Source organism: Malaclemys terrapin, chromosome 10, assembly GCF_027887155.1.
Source record: "Malaclemys terrapin pileata isolate rMalTer1 chromosome 10, rMalTer1.hap1, whole genome shotgun sequence".
NCBI lineage: Eukaryota > Metazoa > Chordata > Testudines > Emydidae > Malaclemys > Malaclemys terrapin.
The window spans coordinates 26,542,604-26,567,051 of record NC_071514.1 but is presented as its reverse complement, the minus strand read 5'-3'; the positions used below and the strand labels follow the sequence as shown (position 1 = coordinate 26,567,051).

At 41.0% G+C, this 24,448-nt stretch overlaps 1 protein-coding gene across 4 annotated transcripts in view; it reads right to left on the bottom strand.

The window, feature by feature from the left end:
* Nucleotides 1-74: 74 nt before the first annotated feature.
* The window catches only part of CGNL1 (cingulin like 1), a 137,309-nt gene continuing 112,935 nt past the window's right edge, over nucleotides 75-24,448 (bottom strand). For 3 of the 4 annotated variants that reach the window (XM_054041490.1, XM_054041493.1, XM_054041491.1), the window contains exons 14-19: nucleotides 24,329-24,418; nucleotides 14,734-14,817; nucleotides 10,440-10,564; nucleotides 9,729-9,837; nucleotides 8,413-8,576; nucleotides 75-2,437 (exon numbers count right to left, since the gene is read on the bottom strand). In XM_054041490.1, coding sequence (XP_053897465.1) covers nucleotides 2,299-2,437; nucleotides 8,413-8,576; nucleotides 9,729-9,837; nucleotides 10,440-10,564; nucleotides 14,734-14,817; nucleotides 24,329-24,418 — 711 coding nt within the window. In that variant the 3' untranslated portion in view covers nucleotides 75-2,298. The remainder of the gene's footprint in view (nucleotides 2,438-8,412; nucleotides 8,577-9,728; nucleotides 9,838-10,439; nucleotides 10,565-14,733; nucleotides 14,818-24,328; nucleotides 24,419-24,448) is intronic. The other variant, XM_054041492.1, reaches the window with a different exon arrangement.

Here is a 24,448-nt window from a genome sequence, read left to right as displayed (position 1 = left end):
TAAATGTATGCATTCTGCAGTATGCAGTTCAAACACCAGATCAACCACAGTTCGACATAAAAAGTAGAAATGAATGAGTTTGGCTGATACAGTTTATTTTAAATTATTTTTCTTTTACAGTTTAGTGTAACTGGAGGTAGCTGCAATGTTAATTGATCTTTTTTCAATAGCTTGAAAGAATAGTAATTTATGAACATTAAGATAAGAGTGCTGAAACAGAATGTAAAATGATCAGCTGTTTACAGTTAAATCCATGCTAAAATGTAAAATAAAACAAAAAATAAATCACAACAGGTTATTATTGGATGATTGTCAATACAGCATAGCGCAGATTTTCCAGATTTTTTTTTTTTAACATTACTGTAGTAGTACAAAGGAGATCACTGAAAAGGGATTAATTTATATAAACCAGAAAACTAATTAACTGGAAAGCATATATAAATGTCAGAGATAACGTAATCTGGAGGATAGTAGTAATTTATTTCCTACAAATGTCGGGTGCTATTGAAATCATATATAAGATGATGATGATATGGGCTCTGATCCTGCAATTTACAACAAGGGAATAGACTGCTGCACCTTCACACTGTGAATGGCAGGATTGGGGCCTTAATTGTTTTGTTTCTATGTAACCACATTGGAAGAGATGTGATATTTCCTTGTCAGGATGGCTGTTTACTTACTTTAAAAAACACCACCACCACCAAAAATAAACAGTTCCTTCACTTTCAGAACTGCCAAGTTTAAGTTCTTCTGTAGGTAAGTCTGCAGGAGTAAAAGGAAGATTTTAACATCTCCAGGTTCTAATCATTTTAGAACTACATCAAAATAAATGGTTATCTGGTCCATGTAGCAGAGAAGTGCTTACTTAAATAGCATTTGAAAGAAGTTGCTAATCAGATAGGATTTAGCTATGGCTTATCAAAATTATTTGGCAACAGATTTACAAAGATGCTAAATTTGCAAAAGAGCAAAGCAGGGAGGAGGCATGATACAAATTATATAGGTGATAATACATTTAGTAATGAACTGTAAAAAGTTTAAAATAAAACCCACAAATTTCCAATGCATGTTTTTCAAAATTTCTTTACAGGACTGATCAAGATAATCTCCAAAGTGCCATAAACTGAAACACTGCATATATTCCTGGAGACTGCAAAATGTTATGAACAGGCACTAAAGAACATGGTAGAAATATAAAATCAGATTACAGGGCATGTGTTAAATATTAACTCTTCCTCAAGCTTGTGCTCCATCCTGCTAGGTACAGAGCACTCTGGGACCAGTTAATCAAAGAACTTAAGAATGTGCTTAACTTGAAGCCCACGAGTAATCTTACCAAAATCAATGGGAGAGCTCACGGGCTTCAAGTAAACCAGGTGCTTAAAGTGTTTTGCTGATAAGGCCCATAGTGCTCTTTGGGAAAAAACATTGCAAGTAATAACTAAACTTGTTTTCAGTGTTCCCTGCTAATGGCAGATGGCTTTGTAGACAAAAGATTCCTATAATCCTAGGACCACCTTTTGCTAACCATACCCACGTAATGGTCCCTTTGAAGTCAACAAACAGGATTTGGATTTTAGGGTTTAATCACAAAGCCAGTATCAGACTTCTAATTTGTAGATGACATATAATAAAATTTATACTGAATTTAAAATTCAACTGTGTTTCTTGTCTTGAAAACAATTAATCTGCTCTCTTAATACATGTATTCGTAAAATGTATTTTTTTTAGTTAAAATGCATAATGTTCAAAATAGATTTAAGTACTTTTCATATGAAACTGATCTATAAAATTTTTGAAGCTTTACAAAATGGCACTAGAGTAGTTAATAAAGAGTCTAGTTTAAAATATTTACATTCTATACATCAGTTTCCCCTACTTACAATTATTAAATAATCTTCTGCACTCTGGTTTCCTAAATTCTAGGAAAAAACTCTTTAGCAACAACTTCAAATAAAGTAATGTTCAATGACTTTCAGATGGCTCTCATTTCGGTTTACTTAATTTAAACAGAATTTTAGTAAAATCACATTTCTGATGTGAAACATCATCCCAGTTATAAATGTTTTCTCAAAGGTAACAGGTACATGCCATATTTCTAGATGTTTTACAATGCAATCTTGCTTTCTGTTTGCTGTGTTACACAAAGAAGATCTAAAAATAAAAATGGCACAATACATATGTAAAGATCTTCAGCTCTCGAATCTGTCTAGTCTTTTGGCTCTTGGAATCTGCATATCCTTGATAATAGATCAGCCTAAATTAGTTTCACAGAATCACAGGTTTGAGTCAGTTTTAGCTGTTTGTATCATTGTCTTTTGAGGATTTATATCCTGAAGGTGCTTCATAGAGACTCTCTCCATCCGTACTGAAATCATCATCGTCGTCATCATCAAGATCAGTCAACACTTTACTTGGTGACTTCTTCCGTCTGCTACAACAAAAATATATACATGTCTATACAGCAATACCATATGGATGTATGTGTAACATGTACTCTGGAAAACTAACACAGTAGCACTGATTATATTTATTTTGGTTGGGATTAGTGCCTATGTTACTTTTAAGTAAGCCACAGGGACTTATTCTCCTCAATTACTTAGGGTAGGATTTTCAAAAACATGTAAGTATCCCAAACCGCTATCTATATAACTATATCTTCCATACACTTGTGGAATGAAACCCATGTAATAAATTCATTTACCACATAGCTCCACAATTTATTATGCATCTTTGAGCACCTCACCTCTCTATTTAATTTACCACAGCTGGCACTTATTCAGACATTTCCAAACCTCTCAAAAGCTTCAAATATCCATCATTTTGAAATGTTTGCACTAGCATATGTAGTTTACACAGAATACAGGATGGGGAGGGCTGAACACCATTCCTGAGAATTTCACCCATCCCCAACTCATGTTGATAAAAACTTTATAATATACCATAACACATCCCATACACATACATATGCCCACATGCTATGTATGTATGTGTGTACACACACACACACACACACACACACACACACACTCACTCCCCTATATAGTAAATATCTTTTTACTAACTTTAGCAGAGGAAACATCTAAAATGGATCTTTTTCTAAATCTCCTGAGATTAGAATGTTTTTTCAGGGCCTTTTAGTTAACGTACCACAGCCATGAGAAACTTCAAACTTTGCACCCAGGCACCCTCCAGCAATGGCTCTGATAAAAAAACCACTTTTACAATTAAACATGGAAGAACTATTCCCCTCAATTTTCATAAGTAAGTTTACCTCTGCAATGAAATACAGTTATTCTGTTCTCTGACAATGGGCGCTTGTTCCCTGCCTCACCAGCTCAGCTCAGCTCAGAGACCCTGGTAAACTGGACTGACAACTGGAGCACCTACCGGGGGTGGGGGAGGGGCGGGGGGGGGTGGGAGGGGAAGATTTGCAGAGGAAGGTATTGCAGGAGCATTGCTGCCAGCTCTGCATCTGAGGCAGCAAACATCCTAAACTGCCAGAGGGCAGTCCCAGTCTAATGGGCCGAAGCAGTAAGAGATTAGCATTTTCCATTTGTTTTATAAGTACATTATTGGTTTGAGTAACGGATACATAAACAAAGATGTGGAACTACAGAGTCCCTGGTTTTATGCTCCTACAATATAATTTAAAATGAAATTTGACAAAGAAAATCATTGTTCACAGGCTAAGGCCTGGTCTACACTACGACTTTAATTCGGATTTATCAGCTTTAATTCGAATGAACCCTGCAACCGTCCACACAACGACGCTATTTATTTCGATGTAAAGGACCCTTTAAATCGATTTCTGTACTCCACCCCGACGAGCGGAGTAGTGCCAAAATCGATTTTAGCAATTCGAATTAGGGTTAGTGTGGCCGCAATTCGATGGTATTGGCCTCCGGGAGCTATCCCACAGTGCATCATTGTGACCGCTCTGGACAGCAATCTAAACTCGGATGCACTGGCCAGGTAGACAGGAAAAGCCCCGCGAACATTTGAATTCCATTTCCTGTTTGCCCAGCGTGGAGAGCACAGGTGACCACAGATAGCTCATCAGCACAGGTAACCATGCAGGCTGATAATCGAAAAAGAGCACCAGCATGGACCGTGAGGGAGGTACTGGATCTGATCGCTGTATGGGGAGAGGATTCAGTGCTTGCAGAACTTCGTTCTAAAAGACGAAATGCAAAAACTTTTGAAAAAATCTCCAAGGGCATGATGGAGAGAGGCCACAATAGGGACTCAGATCAGTGCCGCGTGAAAGTCAAGGAGCTCAGACAAGCCTATCAAAAAACAAAGGAGGCAAACGGTCGCTCCGGGTCAGAGCCGCGGACATGCCGCTTCTACGCCGAGCTGCATGCAATTCTAGGGGGGGGCTGCCACCACTACCCCACCTGTGTTCGTGGATTCTGGGTTGGGGATAGTCTCATCAGCGACGCCTGAGGATTCTGCCGATGGGGTAGAGGAGGAGGAGGAGGAGGATGAGCTTGCAGAGAGCACACAGCACTCCATTCTCCCCAACAGCCAGGATCTTTTTATCACCCTGACTGAAGTACCCTCCCAAGCCAGTACCCAAGACTCTGACCCCATGGAAGGGACCTCAGGTGAGTTTACCTTTTAAAATATAAAACTTGTTTTAAAAGCAAACTGTTTTTAATGATTACTTTGCCTGACTTTGCATTCGCGGTCAGTTCAGCTACTGGAAAAGTCTGTAGCTACTGGAAAAGTCTGTTAACGTGTATGGGGATGGAGCGGAAATCCTCCAGGGACATCTCCATGAAGCTCTCCTGGAGGTACTCCGAAAGCCTTGCCAGAAGGTTTCTGGGCAGTGCATCTTTATTCCCTCCTCCATGGTAGGACACTTGACCACACCATGCTTGCAGCAAGTAATCTGGTATCATTGCCTGACAAAGCCTGGCAGCGTATGGTCCCGGTGTTTGCTGGCATTCAAGCAACATCCGTTCTTTATCTTGTTGTGTAATCCTCAGGAGAGTGATATCACTCCTGGTAACCTGGTTGAAATACGGGAACTTAATTAAGGGGACAGAGGTGGCCGTTCCTACTGGGATGTTTGCCTGTGGCGGAAAATAAATCCTTCCCTGCAGTTAGCCAAGCGCAGATGGGAAATTGGCCCTGAGTTTTTCGCGTTTGGCTAGCAGGGATCTTCCCTGTTACCAGCCACGCGGTGGGGGGGAGGGGTACCGTGATCATCCCAGAGAATTCATGGCGGGAGGGGGGCGGCGGCGGGGGGGGGGGGGGGGGGTTAGTTTGGTGCCTGCAGGGATCTTCCCTGATACCAGCCACGCGGTGGGGGGGAGGGGTACAGCGATCATCCCAGAGAATTCATGGCGAGAGGGGGGGGTGGTTAGTTTGTTTTCTGGTGCTGCTGAATGTTAACAGAAAAACCACAGCACTCTACTTGCCTGAAGGGGCCCAGACAAGTCCCCCCACACTGCCCCCCCCCCCCCCAACTGGCTGAGATTGGCCAGGCTTCTGCAGCACTCTACAGGCTATGCTTGGTATGTGGGAAAGGAGGGTGCAGAAGCTGTAAAACAATGGCTTACCATGGCCGCATGCAAGCCGAATTCTGTTGCCCAGACCTGTGATCTCTAGCAGCAAAGCCACAGGCACTCAGCATTAAGAGGCAAAATGCGACCTTGCACAGAAATCACATGTGCTATGTAATGTGAACAGTGTTGGTCACCGTGAAAGAGTATAAGCATTGTTCTGCAAAATGTAGCTTTTAAAACAATTCTCTCTTTTTTCCCCTCCCTACAGCAGCTGCAAATTCCTCAAGCCTCCCTCCTCCATCCCGAAGATTATCACAGATAAGGCGTCGTAAGAAGAGAACGCGAGAGGACATGTTTTCTGAAATTATGGAATCCAGTCGCAGTGACAGAGCTCATGTGAATGAGTGGAAGGAAACAGTTTCAAAGTATAGGAAAGAAGTCAGTGAACGTGAGGAGAGGAGGGACCAACGTGAGGAGAGGAGGGACCAACGTGAGGAGAGGAGGGACGCTCGAGATGAGAGGTGGCGGCAGGAAGACCAGAGGATGAAGGATGCAACGCTGGGGCTGCTCCGGCGTCTGGTGGAGGTTCAGGAACGGCTGCTGGAAAACAGACTGCCGCTTCAGCCCCTGTTCCACCCTCCCCCCTCCCCATGTTCCGTATCCTCCTCACCCAGACGTGTAAGAACGCGGGGGGGGAGTCTCCGTACACCTTCCCATTCCACCCCAGTAGACAGCCCAAGCAAAAGGCTGTCATTTTTTTAACCTTTTCTTTGTGGCTTTTTCCTTCCCAGCAATCCTCCTCCCAAATACCACCCGGGTTCCCTCCCTCTTTTTCTAATCTATTAATAAAGAATAAATTATTTTTAAATGATAGTGACTTTATTTGGTTTGAAAGAAAGCTGGGGGAAGGGGCAGGGTGGGTTCCTTACAGAAAATCAGTCAGTAAAGGGGGAGGGTTTTCATGAAGGAGAAACAAACAGATATTTCACACGGTAGCCTGGCCAGCCATGAAACTGGTTTTTAAAGCTTCTTTGATGCACAGCGCTTCATGGTGTGATCTTCTAATCGCCCTGGTGTCTGGCTGCGCGTAATCAGCAGCCAAGCGATTTGCCTCAGCCTCCCACCCCGCCATAAAGGTCTCCCCCTTACTTTCACAGAGATTGTGGAGCACACAGCAAGCAGAAATAACAATGGGGAGATTTCTTTGGCTGAGGTCAGAGCGAGTCAATAATGATCTCCAGCGACCTTTTAAACGGCCAAATGCACATTCTACCACCATTCTGCACTTGCTTAGCCTGTAGTTAAACAGCTCCTGACTCCTGTCCAGGCTGCCTGTGTATGGCTTCATAAGCCATGGCATTAAGGGGTAGGCTGGGTCCCCAAGAATAACTATGGGCATTTCAACATCCCCAACGGTTATTTTCTGGTCCGGAAAGTAAGTCCCTTGCTGCAGCCCTTTAAACAGAGTAGTGTTCCTGAAGACGCGAGCGTCATGAACCCTTCCCGCCCAGCCCGCATTGATGTTGGTGAAACGTCCCTTGTGATCCACAAGTGCTTGCAGCACCATTGAAAAGTACCCCTTGCGGTTTATGTACTCGGTGGCTTGGTGCTCCGGTGCCAAGATAGGGATATGGGTTCCGTCTATTGCCCCACCACAGTTAGGGAATCCCATTGCAGCAAAACCATCCACTATAGCCTGCACATTTCCCAGAGTCACAAACTTTCGTAGCAGCACCTGAGTGATTGCTTTGGCTACTTGCATCACAGCAGCCCCCACAGTAGATTTGCCCACTCCAAATTGATTCCCGACTGACCGGTAGCTGTCTGGCGTTGCAAGCTTCCACAGGGCTATCGCCACGCGCTTCTCAACTGTGAGGGCTGCTCTCATCTTGGTATTCTGGCGTTTCAGGGCAGGGGACAGCAAGTCACAAAGTTCCATGAAAGTGCCCTTACGCATGCGAAAGTTCCGCAGCCACTGGGAATCGTCCCAGACCTGCAACACTATGCGGTCCCACCAGTCTGTGCTTGTTTCCCTTGCCCAGAATCGGCGTTCCATGGATAGAACCTGCCCCATTAACAACATGATCTCCAAAGCACCGGGGCCTGTGGTTTCACTGAATTCTGTATCTGTGTCTGTGTCCATGTCCTCATCATGCTTGTCGCTGCGCTGCCGCCGCCGCTGCCTCCTCGCCTCGTTTCTCTGGTCCTGGCTGAGCATAAACTCCACGAGAACGCGCGAGGTGTTTACAATATTCATGACTGCTGTCTTGAGCTCAGTGGGCTCCATGCTTGCCATGGTATGGAGTCTGCAGTGTTCACCCACCCAGGAAAAAAGGCACGAAAATGGTTGTCTGCCGTCCATTGCTTTCATGCAGGGAGGGAGGGAGGAGGAAGGGAGGAGGTGAGGCTGTACCCAGAACCACCTGCGACGATGTTTTTTGTCCCATCAGGCACTGGGATCTTAACCCACAATCCCAATGGGCGTGGGAGACTGCGGGAACTATGGGATAGCTATGGAATTGCTACCCACAGTGCAACGGTGCAGAAATCGACGCTAGCCCCGGTACTTGGACGCACACCACCGAAGTAATGTGCTTAGTGTGGCCGCATCCATTTCGACTTTATACAACCTGTTTTTCAAATCCGAATTATCTAAATTCGGATTAATCCCGTAGTGTAGACATACCCTAAGACTATGTGAGCCAAGTTAAACATGCAAGAAAGTCAGGGAAATGATGCCTTACAAGGGAAATGTACACAGGCCTTTAATTTTTGCACTAATTTTCAATGCTACTATAAGACATTCATAAGTATTCTGTGAGAATTGCACTGCAGTGTACATTTGGTGGTGTGTGGGCCTGTTCTAGGGATCTGCTTTTATAAGAAATCCCACCTTAATTCCTTCTTCACAGCATTAAGTTGTCCTTGCAATTGATCATTCATGTCCATTTGCTCTTCTAACTCCCTCTGAAGTTTCTTTTTGGCACTTTCCAGTCTGTCTATTTCTTCTTCGGCTTCTTCAACCTGACGTTTCATTGCTTTCAAACGCAAACTCAACTGAAATATTTAAACAGCAGCTGATTAGAAGAATATTTTGATAAAGGAATTCTGTTCTCCCTGCCATCTATGAGTTGGGGAATGAAGTCTCAGCTTTGCCAATGTCATGATATTGCACAACTGTACCTGGGCAGTAGCTGAAAGTCAGCATTAATCTTTGAGACCAATCAAGCAATGGTAAATGTAGTTTTTGAAATGGAAAAGAACAGAACAGATACCTCCTAGCTACTGTGAAGATGTATAATTGTATAGACCAGTGCAGTGGTAGCATCCAGTGTTCAAAAAGGAAAAAAAAAAAAACAAAAAAAAACTGTGCCTGGAGTTACTGGAGTGTCATAATTAAAGCTAAATAAAGTGGGTGAGGTAATATCTTTTATTGGACCAACTTCTGTTGGTGAGAGAGACAAACTTTCAAACTTGGTCCAATAAAAGATATTACCTCACCCACCTTGTCTTTCTAATATCCTAGGAGTGACATGGGTACAACTACATACATAGTTTAAGCTACACTAACAGACTTTATATTTTTTAAATATATATTTAGATACATACAAATTACTTTAAAAGTAAAGACTGAATGACTGTTGCCACAGGAAACATTTTGGAAAGTGTAATCTGCTTGTTCACTGGGCGGAATAAAGACTATTTGACCCAGTTTACTAAAACGAACGATGCTGTAAGCAAGGAATCAGGAAAAGTCACATGAAATGGTAATGCACATTGCTACTACAAATTGCAGAATATGCTTATATTAAAAAAATATAAAAAGCTTCTTTCTTTAGAAAGGATTTTTTTTGTAAGGGACAATATATATTGCTTTCTAATGTATGCATTTGCATCAGGTTGATGACACTTTCTGGTGTTCAATGACGTTTTAAAAATAAACAAAAACTACTGTACTGCTAGTAATCTGTACATGAAATGCCTTCATTTTATTAAAGTCTTAGGAGAAGCCTAAAATGTCACATTTCCCACTTATTGCTACTAGGCTGAGGAACACAATGGCATTGGGAATAAAATAATCTTGTAAAATCAGTTCACAAAAAATAATCATCAAGCATTCTAAACCTTAAGTATCCTTGTCTATACAATGCACGGTAATTTATATTTACAGAAATAACAGACTGTTTATGTATAAATCTTTCCGTCTACCTGGTCCTTTTGGTCAGTCAGTGAGAGATGTTCATCATCTACTTGCAACATTAATTCCTTCACTTTCCGTTCAAGTCTGCGATTGCTTAGCTGGAGATTAGCCCGATCCCTAAAAAACACAGACATGTAGAAATGGCAGCTAGAATCATTCCAAATTCTTCTGAGCCTACGCCCTTGTGATATTGTAAGTGCAAAATAAATACTAATGGCATCTGCTTTGATGTACTGATTCTGTGCAACATATTGAAATTTTATTCAAAGCATGAAACACTTAAGGAAAAATATACTTATTTTCTCAGTGCTGTACTGAGAAAGTTCAGAAGGTAAGAAGCACTTCTCACCAAAAATCATGACGCTGAAATGCATCTGCAAACAGAAATGTTTAATTATAGCTGGCTTTTCTGTGACTATAACCGATGGCAGCTATTGATAAAATAAGAGATCTGTCTAATGCTACTAGTTAGTATGGCAACCCAGTGTTAGCGGTTATATAACAATTCCCATATTGATTTTGTATCAATGTAGCAATCAAAAAGAACACATTAAATGCTTGCTTTTAAACAAAATGTCATGCAAATTCAGTGCTTGTGAAAATGTTTTGCAATGATAGGCCTAGAGACCACACAAGCTTCCAAATTACACTAAATTAACACAGCGCCACCTGCCTATGTGTACACACACTTTCCAGGCTCTGAACTTAGCTTGTTTTACCTCTCTTCATTTTCTAGCCGTCCCTCTAGCTCAGTGATCCTTGCTTCCATTTGAGCAACAAGTCCTTCTTTATTGGACCTGTAAGAACCTTCAAGGTGAAGGATTCGGCTCTTCAAATCTTTGTTCTAGAATTAGAACATACATTATGACTATTATATAAATATTTATTTAAAAAAATCAGCATCGGCATATTAACAAACATAAGCACTGCCTTAATACAAAACAAGTCCATGCAGAGAAACACAGGGGCTAAGGTGCTTTTACATTCAGCGAGTAAGCAAAAAGAGCATTACATTTATTTTTATTTTATTTTTTTTTGGACAAGAGTCAGCCAGTGAAATCTTTGTGGGGAGGCTTGTAACCCCTAGCAAACCCATCTTTGTGCTTCAAAGTTATGCTTTGGAGAATTTAATCAAGACTAAGAATTAGAAACAGGCCTGAATTGGATTCCTTGGCTTGGAGTCCCCTGATCCTTCAGAAAGTTTGCCAGTGGCTCTGTGTTTTCTACCTTTTGGCCCCCTCCATTCACTGTTCTGTACATAGGTCAATATTTCCTACATCACATTGGAATTATTTTAATCTCCATGATAGATTGCTTTGTCTAAAATTCTGAACACCTCTATGGCCGGCTGCTGCATATATAATAAAAGGTGTCACATACGTGTGAGCAGTATTATAGCTGTGTCCAGCATCACTGTTGTGGGCAAGGATCTGACAATGTTTCCATTCTTACTTTAAAAAGGTCTGTGATTTGGCCATGCAATTCCTTTGCAGGTGTAAATCACTCAGGCACTGCAGCTTTTTCCTTGTGGGATTGGGTCAGGCAGGTAACCCACATGGAGTTTAAGTTATGGGTGCACAAAACAAAGAAGGTTCCTGGCTTGGGTGATATTTTTCCTAAAACTGAAAACTACTTTTTAAATTAAATATTCCAGGCAGAACCTAATGTAAACTAATCACATTTGGTGTTTTGAACAGAAAAGAAAAACAAGCAAGATAACTTGTCAGAAATCAAGAAGATGAAATTCAATAAAAGACAAGTGCAAAGTAGTTCACTTGGGAAGGAAAAATCAAATGTACAACTACAAAATGGGGGACAACTGGCCAGGTGGTAGTACAGTTGAAAGGGATCTGGAGGTTATAGTGGATGATAAGTTGAACATGAGTAAACAATGTGATGCAGTTGGCTAATATCATTCTTGAGTGCAATGTTGTTGTAGCTGTATTGGTTCCAGGATGTTTGAGTGGGTGAGATAATACCCTTTTATTGGATCAACTTCTGCTGGTGAAAGAGACAAGCTTTCACATTTACACAGAGCTTGAAAGCTTGTCTCTTTCACCAGCAGGAGTTGGTCCAATAAAAGATATTACCTCACCCACCTTGTCTCTTAGGAGCGTGGGAACTGTCCCACTATACGCGGCACTGGTGAGGCCTCAGCTGGAGTACTGTGTCCAATTCCGGGAGCCATACTTTAGGAAAGATGTGGACAAATTGGAGAGAGTCCAGAGGAAAGCAACAAAAATGATAAAAGGTTTAGAAAACCTGATCTATGAGGAAAGGTTAAAAAACTAGACTTGTTTTTCCTGAGAAAACAAGACTGAGGGGGGACCTGATAAGTCTTCAAATATATTAATGGCTGTTATAAAGAGGACATTGATGAATTGTTCTCCATGTCCACTAAAGGTAGGACAAGACGTAATGGGCTTAAATCTGCAGCAAGGGAGATTTTTGTTAGATATTCGGAAAAAACTTTCTAACTATAAGGGTTGTTAAGCTCTGGAATACGCTTCCAAGGGAGGTTGTGGAATCCCCGTCACTGGAGGTTTTTAACAATAGGAAGGACAAACCTGTCAGGGAGTGTCTGGGTTTATTTAGTCCTGCTTCAGCACAGGGACCTTCTTGAGGTCCCTTCCAGTCCTACATTTCTATGATGCTGTGATTTATCATATTTGTGGTACAATCTACAGTCTATTGTTAGTTTTTCATCTCAACTATAATATGCATGATGAAAAATACTGCACAGTAAACTAAAAGACAAGTCACTGTATTACAGTCATATGCCAGATATTCCGAACAATCCATAGGCGGACTCAGATACATATTAACTAACTTTAAGGAAAACAGAAAACTTTTTAACCAAAAAGAAGCCCATCTAGGTTTTCAATAAGGTTTCCTTTTCCCTCCTAGGACCCGCACATTTAAAAAAGTAGATAATCAGTAGTGAGAGATAAGTCACTCAAGTTTCATTCTAAGTTTTCATGCGGTCACTAGAAACTCTCCATGGATTTATGTATCTTCTCTCACTTTAACAATCCATTAACTTGCCACATGATGCCATATGGAAATCTCTGATCTCTTAAAACACAGACTCTCTACCATCACCAGTACAAAATAAACTTACAATTAGAAGCTATCAGAGAAACACAATGGGTGAGGTAATCTCTTTTAAGCTTTTGAAAGCTTGTCTCTCTCACCAACAGAAGTTGGTCCAACGAAGGATATTACCTCACCCTTGTCTTGTCTCTCTAATATCCTGGGACTGACACAACTACAGCAACACTGCATATAACAGTTAGAAGCTATGACACGCAGTATAGTTTTATGAGTTTCAAAATTCACCAATCAGCAAGAGACTGAAGTTATACTCTAGTATATTGTTTGCATGAAAATGTACAGTGTTCATTTACAACATATGCGTAATGTTTTCAAAGTTTCAATTTAGTAAATTTATGTCAGAGTTCTCTTAAAGAACCCCTCAATCATTACAAAAGAAAGTTAAAAATCAAGCAGCAGTGAGAAGCTTATACGAAGAGAAGGGCAATATTGAAAAAAAAAAAGTTTTGAGTTATGCTACCTCAAGCTGTGAAGTCCTCAAATCTCATAAATTATAGTTTACTGGACTATAATGGGATTAATCAGTGCTGTAACTGGAGGATCTATGGGGAAAACCTAACTGCTGGTGTATCAGTAGGTGGGTCTCTTTCCTTTAAACTCATTATTGAGGTGATGTCTACTATAGCATTACATTGGCATGGCTGACTCAGAGGAGTCAGCAGTGCAGGATCAGGCTCTAAAATGGGGTGAAACAGTTCCATCGCACTTTTTGTAAGACTATGGGCATGAATTTTGGAATCCTGCCCCAATCCAATTCTGGTAGTTACAGTCTACCTATCTAAATACCCCTTTTATTGCAAGTGGATAAAGTATTGTTCATTTCCTTTTATCCTAAACTATCACGTGGTCCTGTTGAATAATACTTGACATGTTCGACCTCAGTGGGGCTGTGCGTCAGCAGTTCCTAGTATATGTCTGTTTGTAAATTGCTTTGTAATCCACCAGGATGAAAGGCACAATAAAAATGGAAGATTAGCTGTTTGCAAGGGAGAGCATGAGAACTGTTTCACAGACATTATCAAATAGTTTTAAAACACTTCCCATTGTATAAGATACAAATTTAGGCAACAGAAAGTAACATTTCTTCTTCTATTAATTCTGTACTTTTTATTTCACAAGAATGCTATTTTCTGGGTATTATTATTATTTCTGCAGAAGCAAAATATCAGACCAAACTGTGACTGCTTAAAATTATTATTTTGGTAATGGTATGCAGGACTCTAAAATTGTATTTAGAGTTTGGAAGATCTCTCCCTCCAAATCTGATGAAGGTTTTAGATCTAGGTAGCTGACAGTATTTTTGACATTTTACTGCGTTTTCCCTACATTAGTCTTAAAACCAGTCAATATAATTGGTAGCTCATTTTTCTTAAACTAATAATTGTACAAAAACAATTTATAATGTCTTTGATCCCAAAACATATAGACAGACTGTATAGGGATTCCTTCCCTATCACTGAAATACTGCCATCTCGGAGATGAAAATAGGAGCTGATAAAACTACATAGCACTGTACAATACAATGGGTTAGGAAATAAAAGTGACGAATGTTGTATTTAATTGAAACTGCAGGGGAAATCAGTGATGAAGAATGTAATTACAGAGATGAAATTCAGCCAGGACAATTGGAACAATATCTTTACTCTTATGAAACATGCCTTGGGATCTTTATTGACAAGTGGTCAGAAACTCACTTTCGTCTGTCTCTTCTAAAGATGGTAGGTACCTCAAGCTCACTAAGCTGATGTTGCGTAAACTAGTGAATCACCAGCACTACTTCCCACAGCCCTTAGATGCCACTTGAATGCATCCAATCAAGGCACTAATCTAGCACGGCCTTGCTCAGCTTGTGAGATTTGTAGGGATCACACATTGAGGTGGTATGGCTGCAACTCTTACTTGTCTTTCCAATGAAATCTTGTCACATTCCAAATCTTGTCTTGTAGCTCTTTCTTGAAGTAGTTCATTCCTCATTTGTTCAATCTATTATAAAAAGAAAAGCCAGAAACTTCAGTTCAGTGATTCAGCATCTATATTTATTCAGAAGTATAAAATTCCCCTTTCCATAAATGGCATATTGAATAGATATTACAACTATAACCCTGGACAAAAAAAGACTGACTCCATCCAAAAAGATACCTTCTATACTTCAGCTGATAAAACACCCCTATCAATACAGAATTAATATAGGGCTATACCATTCCTCTGTTTTATCTGAGAACTTGTTTTCACTGGAAAATCCTTGTGAAGACCAAAGAAATATAACAGCTGCTGGGAATCACACAACTTTACCCTTAGAAGAAAACCAATATGGGAGCTGTTACTGAGCTACAACCATATCAGTGCAACAAGTCAGTGATGCCCAAATTCCTTCCTGCCCCTGCTCCTTCTGGGATTGCCATCAAAACCATTACAAATGCCTTTGCAAGTAGTTAGTGTATGTACAGTATTTACGCTATTCCCTAGATAGTTCTTAGTGTAAGGAATATCATCTAGGGGATACAATGAATACCATGGTAACACCAATTACTGTACTTGTGAAGACTTTTGTGAAGCTTTCAGTAGTGACTACTCTATTTTCTACCAGAGTCAACCCGTGCCTGCCAGTAGTGGAGGGCGGGGGGGAGGGAAGGGCAGAGTGAGGGCAGCCGGCTTCAGCAGTGTTACTGAGCATGCTCAGTTCAAGCCAAGCAGCAAATCTAGGGGCACGGGACCCGCATACTCCTCCCCACATCGACTCTGCTTTCTACACTACTATAGTTATGTATTAACTCAGGCTGAGTAAACATACTAACTAACTTTCACTTCAAATAAATCTGTAACAGAGTCTCTTACAAAAACCTTTATGTAGCCATCAGGGACTCTTACATACAAATGAAATAAACGATGTTGAGAATGTGAAGGTTAAACAAGCAGCGCACATTGAACAGTTTATCCTGGGTCACGTCCACCAAATTATCACCTTAAAAATCATATCTTTAACTAATCACATGTTGAAAAGCGGTCCTTTAAGTTGTTCCTATAAGTTTTATATAAATACAAACAGTGATGTAATTGCATGCAGTTGTACGTGTTTTATCCATGTAGCATTTCACAACAGCAGAAGACATTCCTGAAAACTAAGGTCATATTAGTTACTGGACTACAAATGTTAGCATATGGCTCCATTCTGGCAACAGCTGAACAGAGTTCTTATGGAACTAATTGTTGCCTATAGGCCTGGAGGTGCAATAATATCTCGGAGGTGGTTTTTCCCCTTCTTTAAATACAGTAAACAAACATTTGCTCAGTTAAGATCTAATGAAAGGTTGGTTTAGTACTTTTTGCCCTTTTATGCTTTATGAAGATATTTTTAGGGAGGCAGTTATAAGCCAAAAACAAATTAAAGATGACATGAGAGTATCTAGGTGAACTACAGATTTCAAAAACATCCTCTGCCTAACAGTAGGAGTAATTTTAATGCCCTCACAAAAGGATGACTAAATAGAGTAAGCAGGACTGTCCTTAGGAAGGTGCGGGGCCCGGGATGGAAGTGACGAACCCGTCACTTTGGAGACCGACTGTGCCAGCCAATCGCACCACCCAGAAGGGTCCCCCAAAGCGGTCGCTCCAATTCACTGTACCCAAGGGACAGCTCTGAGAGTGATTTGCAAAGCTTTCTTAAAGTTTGTTTTGATGCACAACTGTGTCTGAGCATCAGGTATATCAGCATTCCTGATCTTTAAATCCAGGGGTGCTGGAACAACTTGTATAGTGGGGGTGCTGAGAGCGATTGAACCAAACTGTAAATCTGGTATAGGATGGAAACCACTTCAAGCCAGGGGTGCAGCCACACCCCCCAGCAACCCTAGTTTCAGCACCTAAGTTTACATCTATCCACTTGATAGTATATCAGAAAAAGCTCTGTTGTCAGGGACATGAAGAAATTATTCATTCTGCTATAATTGCTTCAGTGATGCAAATAGGCACAGAAAAATAAGCAAGATCTGAAGTAAAATAAGTGACTAATTAAAAACGCAACTGTTAACTAGAGAAAGGGTTTTTGTTCGATATTAGAACTTGTTTAATGAGCCACAATGTAGCTCCACACACTAAAGCACTATTGTGCTCTTACTGTGCTCAGAGGCCGTGACAAATGTGCACAACCATCACCAGGTCTTAAATTAGGGAAGTATTTAAAGGATGATTATTATATCGCCAAGATAATTTCTGATGCTGCTGGATGTTTCATAGTAAAAGTAGTGTCACAAAACAGAAAGGGAGAGGAGAAGAATACAGTCTGATTATAGCGGACCCCAGGCAGGAATTACACACACATTACCATAAAAAGAGGAACAACAGGATGCAAATCCTGTTGGAGACCAGCTCCCAGCTATCTCCCTGTACTTATCATTAACAAATGCACAACACTAAACGCAAAGGAAAAACAGTGCCCTGAAAAATGTGCTCTGAAAGACTACACAGCAGTTAAAATTTACTGTAGGTCTGTAGCATGCAGTGCTTTGTGCTCAGATTCTACCTTTTTAACATATATAATATATTCTAATTACATTAAAAGAATAAACTAACTGTGCAGCTAAAGGCAACAGTTATCACAGCTGGATTTAGAGAACGCTAAAAACAAAGCATTGTAAGAAGTAATAATAGTATCAGATTCTACAAAGCTGTATTAGACATAACAGCAATTAGTGCCAGTTTTAGGATTAGAAGCAGCTGCGGAGTTTGAGGTTAGTGAAAAGTAATTTGATTTCTAATAACCTTTTAGATGCTATCACCATTGTTTACCATCTCCCACAGGGTACAGAGCCTACATTTCTTGAGCAAGGAAAAGTGGAAAAAATATATATTAACCTACTGTACACGTCCAATTCTCAAGCAGCTGACTCAACAACAAACAAAGACAGCTAACTAAGAAAGCTAATAAAAATTGTCATCCTTCATCACTGAAAAAAACCCCTTTATTTCCACATTTTCATTTACTAGCTTTGCACACCGAGTGCCAACTAGGGTGCAGGTGTACAGTAATCCATTGGGACTATTCTACCAAAAGGAAGTGAAGAACACAGCCAATGCAACTTTATCCTCCCAGATTTACTCTGCCATTGCCATGGAAACTGGTCTCACTCTCACGGTTACTGGAAACAACTCTGATATCAATAGATTCATGTTTGTATTTTTTTTGTGTGCACACAGATTGGCGAAGCCATGTCAAATGTGTTTCCATTATGTTACAAAAACAAAGTAGCCCAAATAATTTCCTTTCTTTGCAGACAAAAATGCTGTATACTAAAATCTTTGGGCCCAATCCTCCTGCCCCTTGACTGCAAAAGGCAGCAGGACTGCTCCGTCCTCCCTCTTGTGTTTGTTAAAGTCTTTACTTTTAACATAATTAGTAGCACTTTATCACAGAGCAAAATGCAAGATGGGCCAGATCCATAACATTTGTATCCTGATCCTATGTTTCCCAATACTCAAAGCTGTTCAGATATCAGGTTTTAGTTAGGCCTAGCCATGAAAGTAATGTCTGAATGCAAAGTTCCCCAAGGTTTGGAGCTCTTTGGAAGTGGAGTTTGGATTCAGGCCTATCATTTGCTTTTCAAATTAATGAACAAACATTTTAGCTTTTGATCCTTTGAGAAACTGATACAGGTAGTGCTAGTCTATGCAGAGGACTAACCAAGATAAGATTTCTATTTTGCAGTGATCCAGTACTTTGAGCTCAAGTATTCCTTGGAGTTATTTCTGGTAACTGCATGTATTTTGCACAGGAAATGGATCTTCTCTGAAGGTACAATTTGTTATATACAGGATTCATAGTATAAATTGATGGTGTGTGGTTGATCCAGTTCAGGAAAAATAAACCTCTTCAACAATCTGAAGTTACTCCAAATCAAATTTTTATGGAGGGCTGGTATTAAATCCATATAACTAAAGAAACAATTTTCACACACACTTATTCTGACGTTGCACCCCATAAGGCTTTATGAAAATATGCTTATAAATGTAGATATGACATAACTGGAATATGTTTTATGCTACATATGCCATGTAACATATCTCTACAAAGGTTATGATCTACTGAATCTATTCATCCTATTTGTATGCATGTATCATTTTTGTGTTTAAAGTTATGAATATTGGCTGTGTACTTGCTTGATGTCTACGTAGCCTTAGTAAAGCATTCGGTCAGCTTCTTGAGAAAGGAATGTGCAAGTTAAGTGTCCAGACAAGAAGCACTTAATGGACAATGGATCTTGGAAGGCTCCAATCCACATAAGAAGTCTACTTGAGGTTGTTCAAAGTAGCATGTGAACCTTGGCTGCTACCTGTAAGGAACTGAGTCATGCTTGGACATATGACTTGCCCATGTGACTTCCATCTTGTAGCTTGGATTCTACACAGGGGGGAGGGAGGGGTGTCCACCCACAAGAGAAAGTCTATTTAAACCCTGGGGAGACCTCTCCATTTGGTCTTCAGCTGGCTCAAGAGATAGCCTCTCCACCCCAAAGGATACCAGAAAGAAACTGGGACAAAGGACAATAACTACAAGGGGTGTGAGTGATTGCTGGACCCAGACTAGAAGGAGACTAGTCTGCAAAAGGAAGCTTACTGGAACACCTCTGAGGGTGAGGTTTTATCAGTATTCAGTTTTCTTACTGTATTAGGCATAGACTTGCATGTTTTATTTTATTTTGTTTGGTAATTTACTTTGGTCTGTCTGTTACTACTTGGAACCACTTAAACCCTACTTTTACCCTGTAAGCTTTATACAGGGTAAAACGGATTTATTTGGGGTTTGGACCCCACTGGGACTTGGGCATCTGAGTGTTAAAGACAGGAACACTTCTTAAGCTGCTTTCAGTTAAGCTTGCAGTTTGTGGGATGTGGTTCAGACCTGGGTCTGTGTTTGTGTCCGGGCAAGCATGTCTGGCACAGCCAGGCAGGGCTCTGGAGTCCCAAGCTAGCAGGGAAAGCAGGGACAGAAGTAGTTTTGGCACATCAGTTGGCAGCCCCAAAGGGGTTTCTGTTATCCAACCCATCACACTTATTAGTTGTATTGTGGTGCTCCCAAAGACTCTCAACTAGAGGCAGGCACCTGCACCAGGTGCTATAGAAACACATACTAAAAGACAGTCCCTACTTGGAAGAATTTACAACCTAGAAGATAAAAGGTAGATGAAGGAAGGGGGAACAGGATACAACATATTGACTGTCACAAACATAACCCTGTAAGCCTGTCAGCAGGGTCATTATGGACGGAGGCAGGTGCGGAGGCAGGCAATATGGGGGGGATGGACAAAGCGGGGCACATGGGGCTGCTGGGGGAGTCACATAGACTGGGGATCAGAAGGGCGGGCGGGGGGAGAGACTGGGGCAGGGGCATAGGAGCTAGTGGGGTGACAGCACTGAGCCAGGGACTGAATGGGAGTGAGGATGCAGGGCCACAAGGGGACAGAGGGGAGAGGGAGGCTGAGTGGGGGGTGCAGGGACACATGGGGACAGAAGGTGGGAGGTGCAAGGATACACAGGGACAGGGGCAGATGTGTCTGCCTAAATAGGAGAGGCTAGGAGTATGCCAGGGTGTGCATAGGGGAGGCTCCCCAACTCCCTAACAACCCACTCCCCCCAAAAAGAAACTGTTCCATACTTCTCATATCCACACCCAACAACCCTCCAAGTTCACTTCCAGGCTTCTTCCCAACAATTACTTCCCTCCCTTCAGGTCCTCCATTACCCTGAACTCCCCCAAGCCTTTGCACTGCTTCTGAGATGTGTGGGAAATATGTTTCTGTATTGTAGTTTAAATGAATTATTACTCAAAGTTCTGTATTAATATGCCTAGTAAGGAATCTATTTGTCAAAACATATTTCCTGAAATTTTTGTTGTTGTCTGTATTGTTACAGACATACTTGCTGACAGGTATTTTAAAATAAATTACCAAAATAATTGAAACCAGCCTGATTATATTGTGTTTATTTTGACAAATAAAATATGCAGAACTTTAAAATATTGTGCACAGAATTTTTAGGCATAGAATTACCCCAGGAGTAAGATGTGCAAGCATTCCTCACTGACCTGCTGAGATCACTCATTTCTGAACCAGAGGGGGTCACCTTGAGGGGCTACAGGGTAGTTCAGTGCTCATGCTCATTCAAATCTTTGACCTCTTTCATGAAACCAACAAGAATTGTGCCAAGTTAGTGCCACACGTGGCAGAGGTTTTAGTGACCAAGATATCTGCCCACTGGGAAGTGGATAGAGATCACTTAACAAGCACATTCCCATCTTGTGTACATGCAGGCAGATTGTGACTAAAAAACAAAATTCCTGTGTATTTCAGAGCTCACACAGCAGAGTAGAAGACAGTGTGACATCCTTGCATCACATATACCTCTGAAGTGGCAGCTAGATATTTGTTATGAGTAGGTGACCTAGCTAAGAAACTGAGATTTCACTCTCTTGCCATCTTCAGTTGAGATCGGGGAGGGGGAAAAGAGAATAATCAGTGTCTTCTGCAGCCCTATCTCAGATTCAGGGCAGTATTGAAATAAAAAGGGTGGTGGGATAAATTTTAATTGCAAGTGAAATTTTTCACCTGTCTAACTTGACAATGTTTATTTAAATGTTTAATTTGAGATAAAAGTTAACCAGTCATTTAATGCGTTTTTACTATACACTCAAATATTAGTCTTCATTATCAGTATATTAAGATAACACATTCATAATAAAAAGGACATTTACAGACCACAGATATTACCAGCCAGAACGAATCCATTATCATTTCTCACATCATTATAGATGCTTAGCAGACCCTGAAATACTCTTCAGTATTGACAACTTAGCCACTATGGCAAACTCAAAACAAAACAACCTCTGTAACTCATGCGTGAAATGAGAACTCTGAATCTCAACACAAACACTTTTGCCTGTTATGTGACATTCTAGTTACCCATCTGTATTTTATGTTTCTATTTAGCTACTAAATTAAATACTGAAGTGCCCACTAGTGCAGATTTGGCTAAGGTTGTTTCAGCACAGACTTGCTCACATGCATGGACTCCAGCATTCAAAGCTTCCTAATTAAACAATGACACAACTACAAATTAATAATGGGTCCTTTACATTCTGAATCCCTGTAGAAAATGAGAGCATCTCATACACACTGATTCCGAGCCTGTATAGTCTCAGTGAAATAATGGTAAAAAGACACTACCGAAATCCAATAAGAGTCTGAGAAACCTTAGGCCCACAAATTACTAACAGGATCAGTGGAGTTTCAAGGACACACACAAGCAATTTGAGGGTTAACTCATTTTAAGGCACTTCAGCTATCTCAATAGGAGATACTATTTCACTGAAAAGAGATGGAAAGCAGGATTTTATTGCCTGTCTCTCCCACTGAAATTGAAGCTACTCCTATCTCAAGAAGTCTTTTCGTTAGAAATCAAAAGAAATTAAAATATTATATGTATTCCACTGAGTAGTATCTGACTCTGCAAGTAGTCTCCATGATTTCGAGGAAACTCCTCACTGAGTGAGGTACTTAAAGTAATAATCAGAGCTGTCCCTAGGGTACGACAAATTGGGGTGATTGCCCCGGGCCCTGCACTTTGGGGGGCCTCGCACTTCGTGAGGAGGAGGTGGGGAGGTGAGGTGGGGGCCGGGCGGGCAGGGAGGAGCACCCCTCCCAACTTTCCCCTCCTCCGCAGCGTCTCCTGCCCACCAGCAGGCCCCGCAAATCAGCGCCTCCCGCTCCCTCCCAGCGCCTACCGCCGATTAACTGTTTCACCGCGTCTGGAGGTGCTAGGGGTGAAGGGAGAGGAGCAAGGGCACAGCACGCTCAGGGGAGGGGGCGGAACTGGGCAGGGAAGAGGTGGGGCCAGGGTGGAGTGGGGACAGGGCCTGGGCGGAGCGGGGGAAAGCACCCCCTGGCAGATAGAAACTCGGCGCCGATGTCCTGGGCTCTGTACCCCCCTGGGTATGGCCCTGGTAGTAGTAGTAGTAGTAGTAGTAATAATAATAATAATTAATAATGCCCAGTTCTTATACAGCAATTTTCATCAGTAGATTTCAGGTTCTTTACAAGTGAGGGCAGTATCATTATCCCCATTTTACAGATCGAGAAACTGAGGCACAGAGTGTTGAAGTGATTTGCCCAAGGTTAGCCAGCAGGCCAGTGGCAGAGCTGGGAATAAGAGCCAGGTCTCCTGAGTCTCAGTTCTGTGCTTTCTGTGCTAGGCCATGCTGCCTTCCTCAAATGTAGCCCTCTGTCAAGATAATGGTAAGTCAATAAAAGCAACGCAATTTATTCTTATCACAGCTGCTGCCATTGGCATGACATATGTAAAGGCTAGAATAGTGATTTCACTTTTTCTTGCTTTTTAGATTTTACAGCCTTAGTGTTATTTCTAAACTTTGGGGGACATTTTCAGAATGGCTTCAACCCAGCTTTAAAAAATTATTGTTTTGTAAAATTACATTTTTTATAGCCAAGCGTTTGCATGACTAAAACTCAGACTTCTGTGCAAGCTGTATGATGTCTGTCTACCTAGTCTGTGTGCATACATGCAGTTTGTGCACACAGGTAAATTTCTTGCATGCACAAAAACCCAGACCAGGAAATATGCCTGCAAAAAAAAGACAGACAAACTGCATCTGGAATTTTAGAGGATTTCTTTGAAAATCTGTCCATTTGTGTAATAAGTTGTCTCATTCATAATTCATTGCACAACTAATTCCAATAGAATAAAGCACAGTATTGATAGGTAATTTGTTTAGGGTAAACCATAAATAAAAAGCTCTATCCCACTTTAACTACTTACCATTTTGAAACTAACATCTAAAAACGGAATCAACACAACACCACATTCAAATGGCTGTGATATGCGTGTTTTTTGAAAAGCAGATCAGAATTTCACATATGATCTAGCTATATCTTTATAACTGGCTTGACCAAAATCCAAATCTGAACAATCTAGAAGTTTGTGAAAAGTTTGAAAACTATGTAAGAATTTTGTGGTGTAAGTCAATTTCTGTTTGCTGTGTATGACAGTTTAACACAATATACTATCTGCCCCGCAGGACAGGTGTAACAAAGCGTGTGTACTGCTGAAGGAAAGATGATTTTGGGGTTAGAACACATGAACAGAAGTCAGAAGATCAAGGTTCTATCCATGGTTCTGACAGACTTTATAGGGGAACTAGGAAACTCAAACTCTCGTTTCAGTTTTCCCACGTGTAAAACGCGAAATACTACTACTTACCTCAAGGGTGTTGTGAAACTAAATTAATTAATATTCATAAGAGACTAAGATATTCTTGCACTGAAAGCTCTATTGTTGTTGAACATAATTGCTATCTGGCTTGCATGCAATACAATGAGCATCTAATTTGAAGACTGATATTTAATGTATTAATGTTATTTGTGACCCTTTTCTTCCTCATCACTATACCAGGGTTGGGCAAAGTAAACTTCGTTCATTGGTCAAGTACCTGTTCTCTGCACCTACTGATCCTCTCAGACAGCAAATCTGAATTGTTTCTTTCTTCATCAAGCTCCAGTTCCAACTGGGACAGCTTGTCCTAAATGAAAAAAGAAAAGTAGTTCAATGG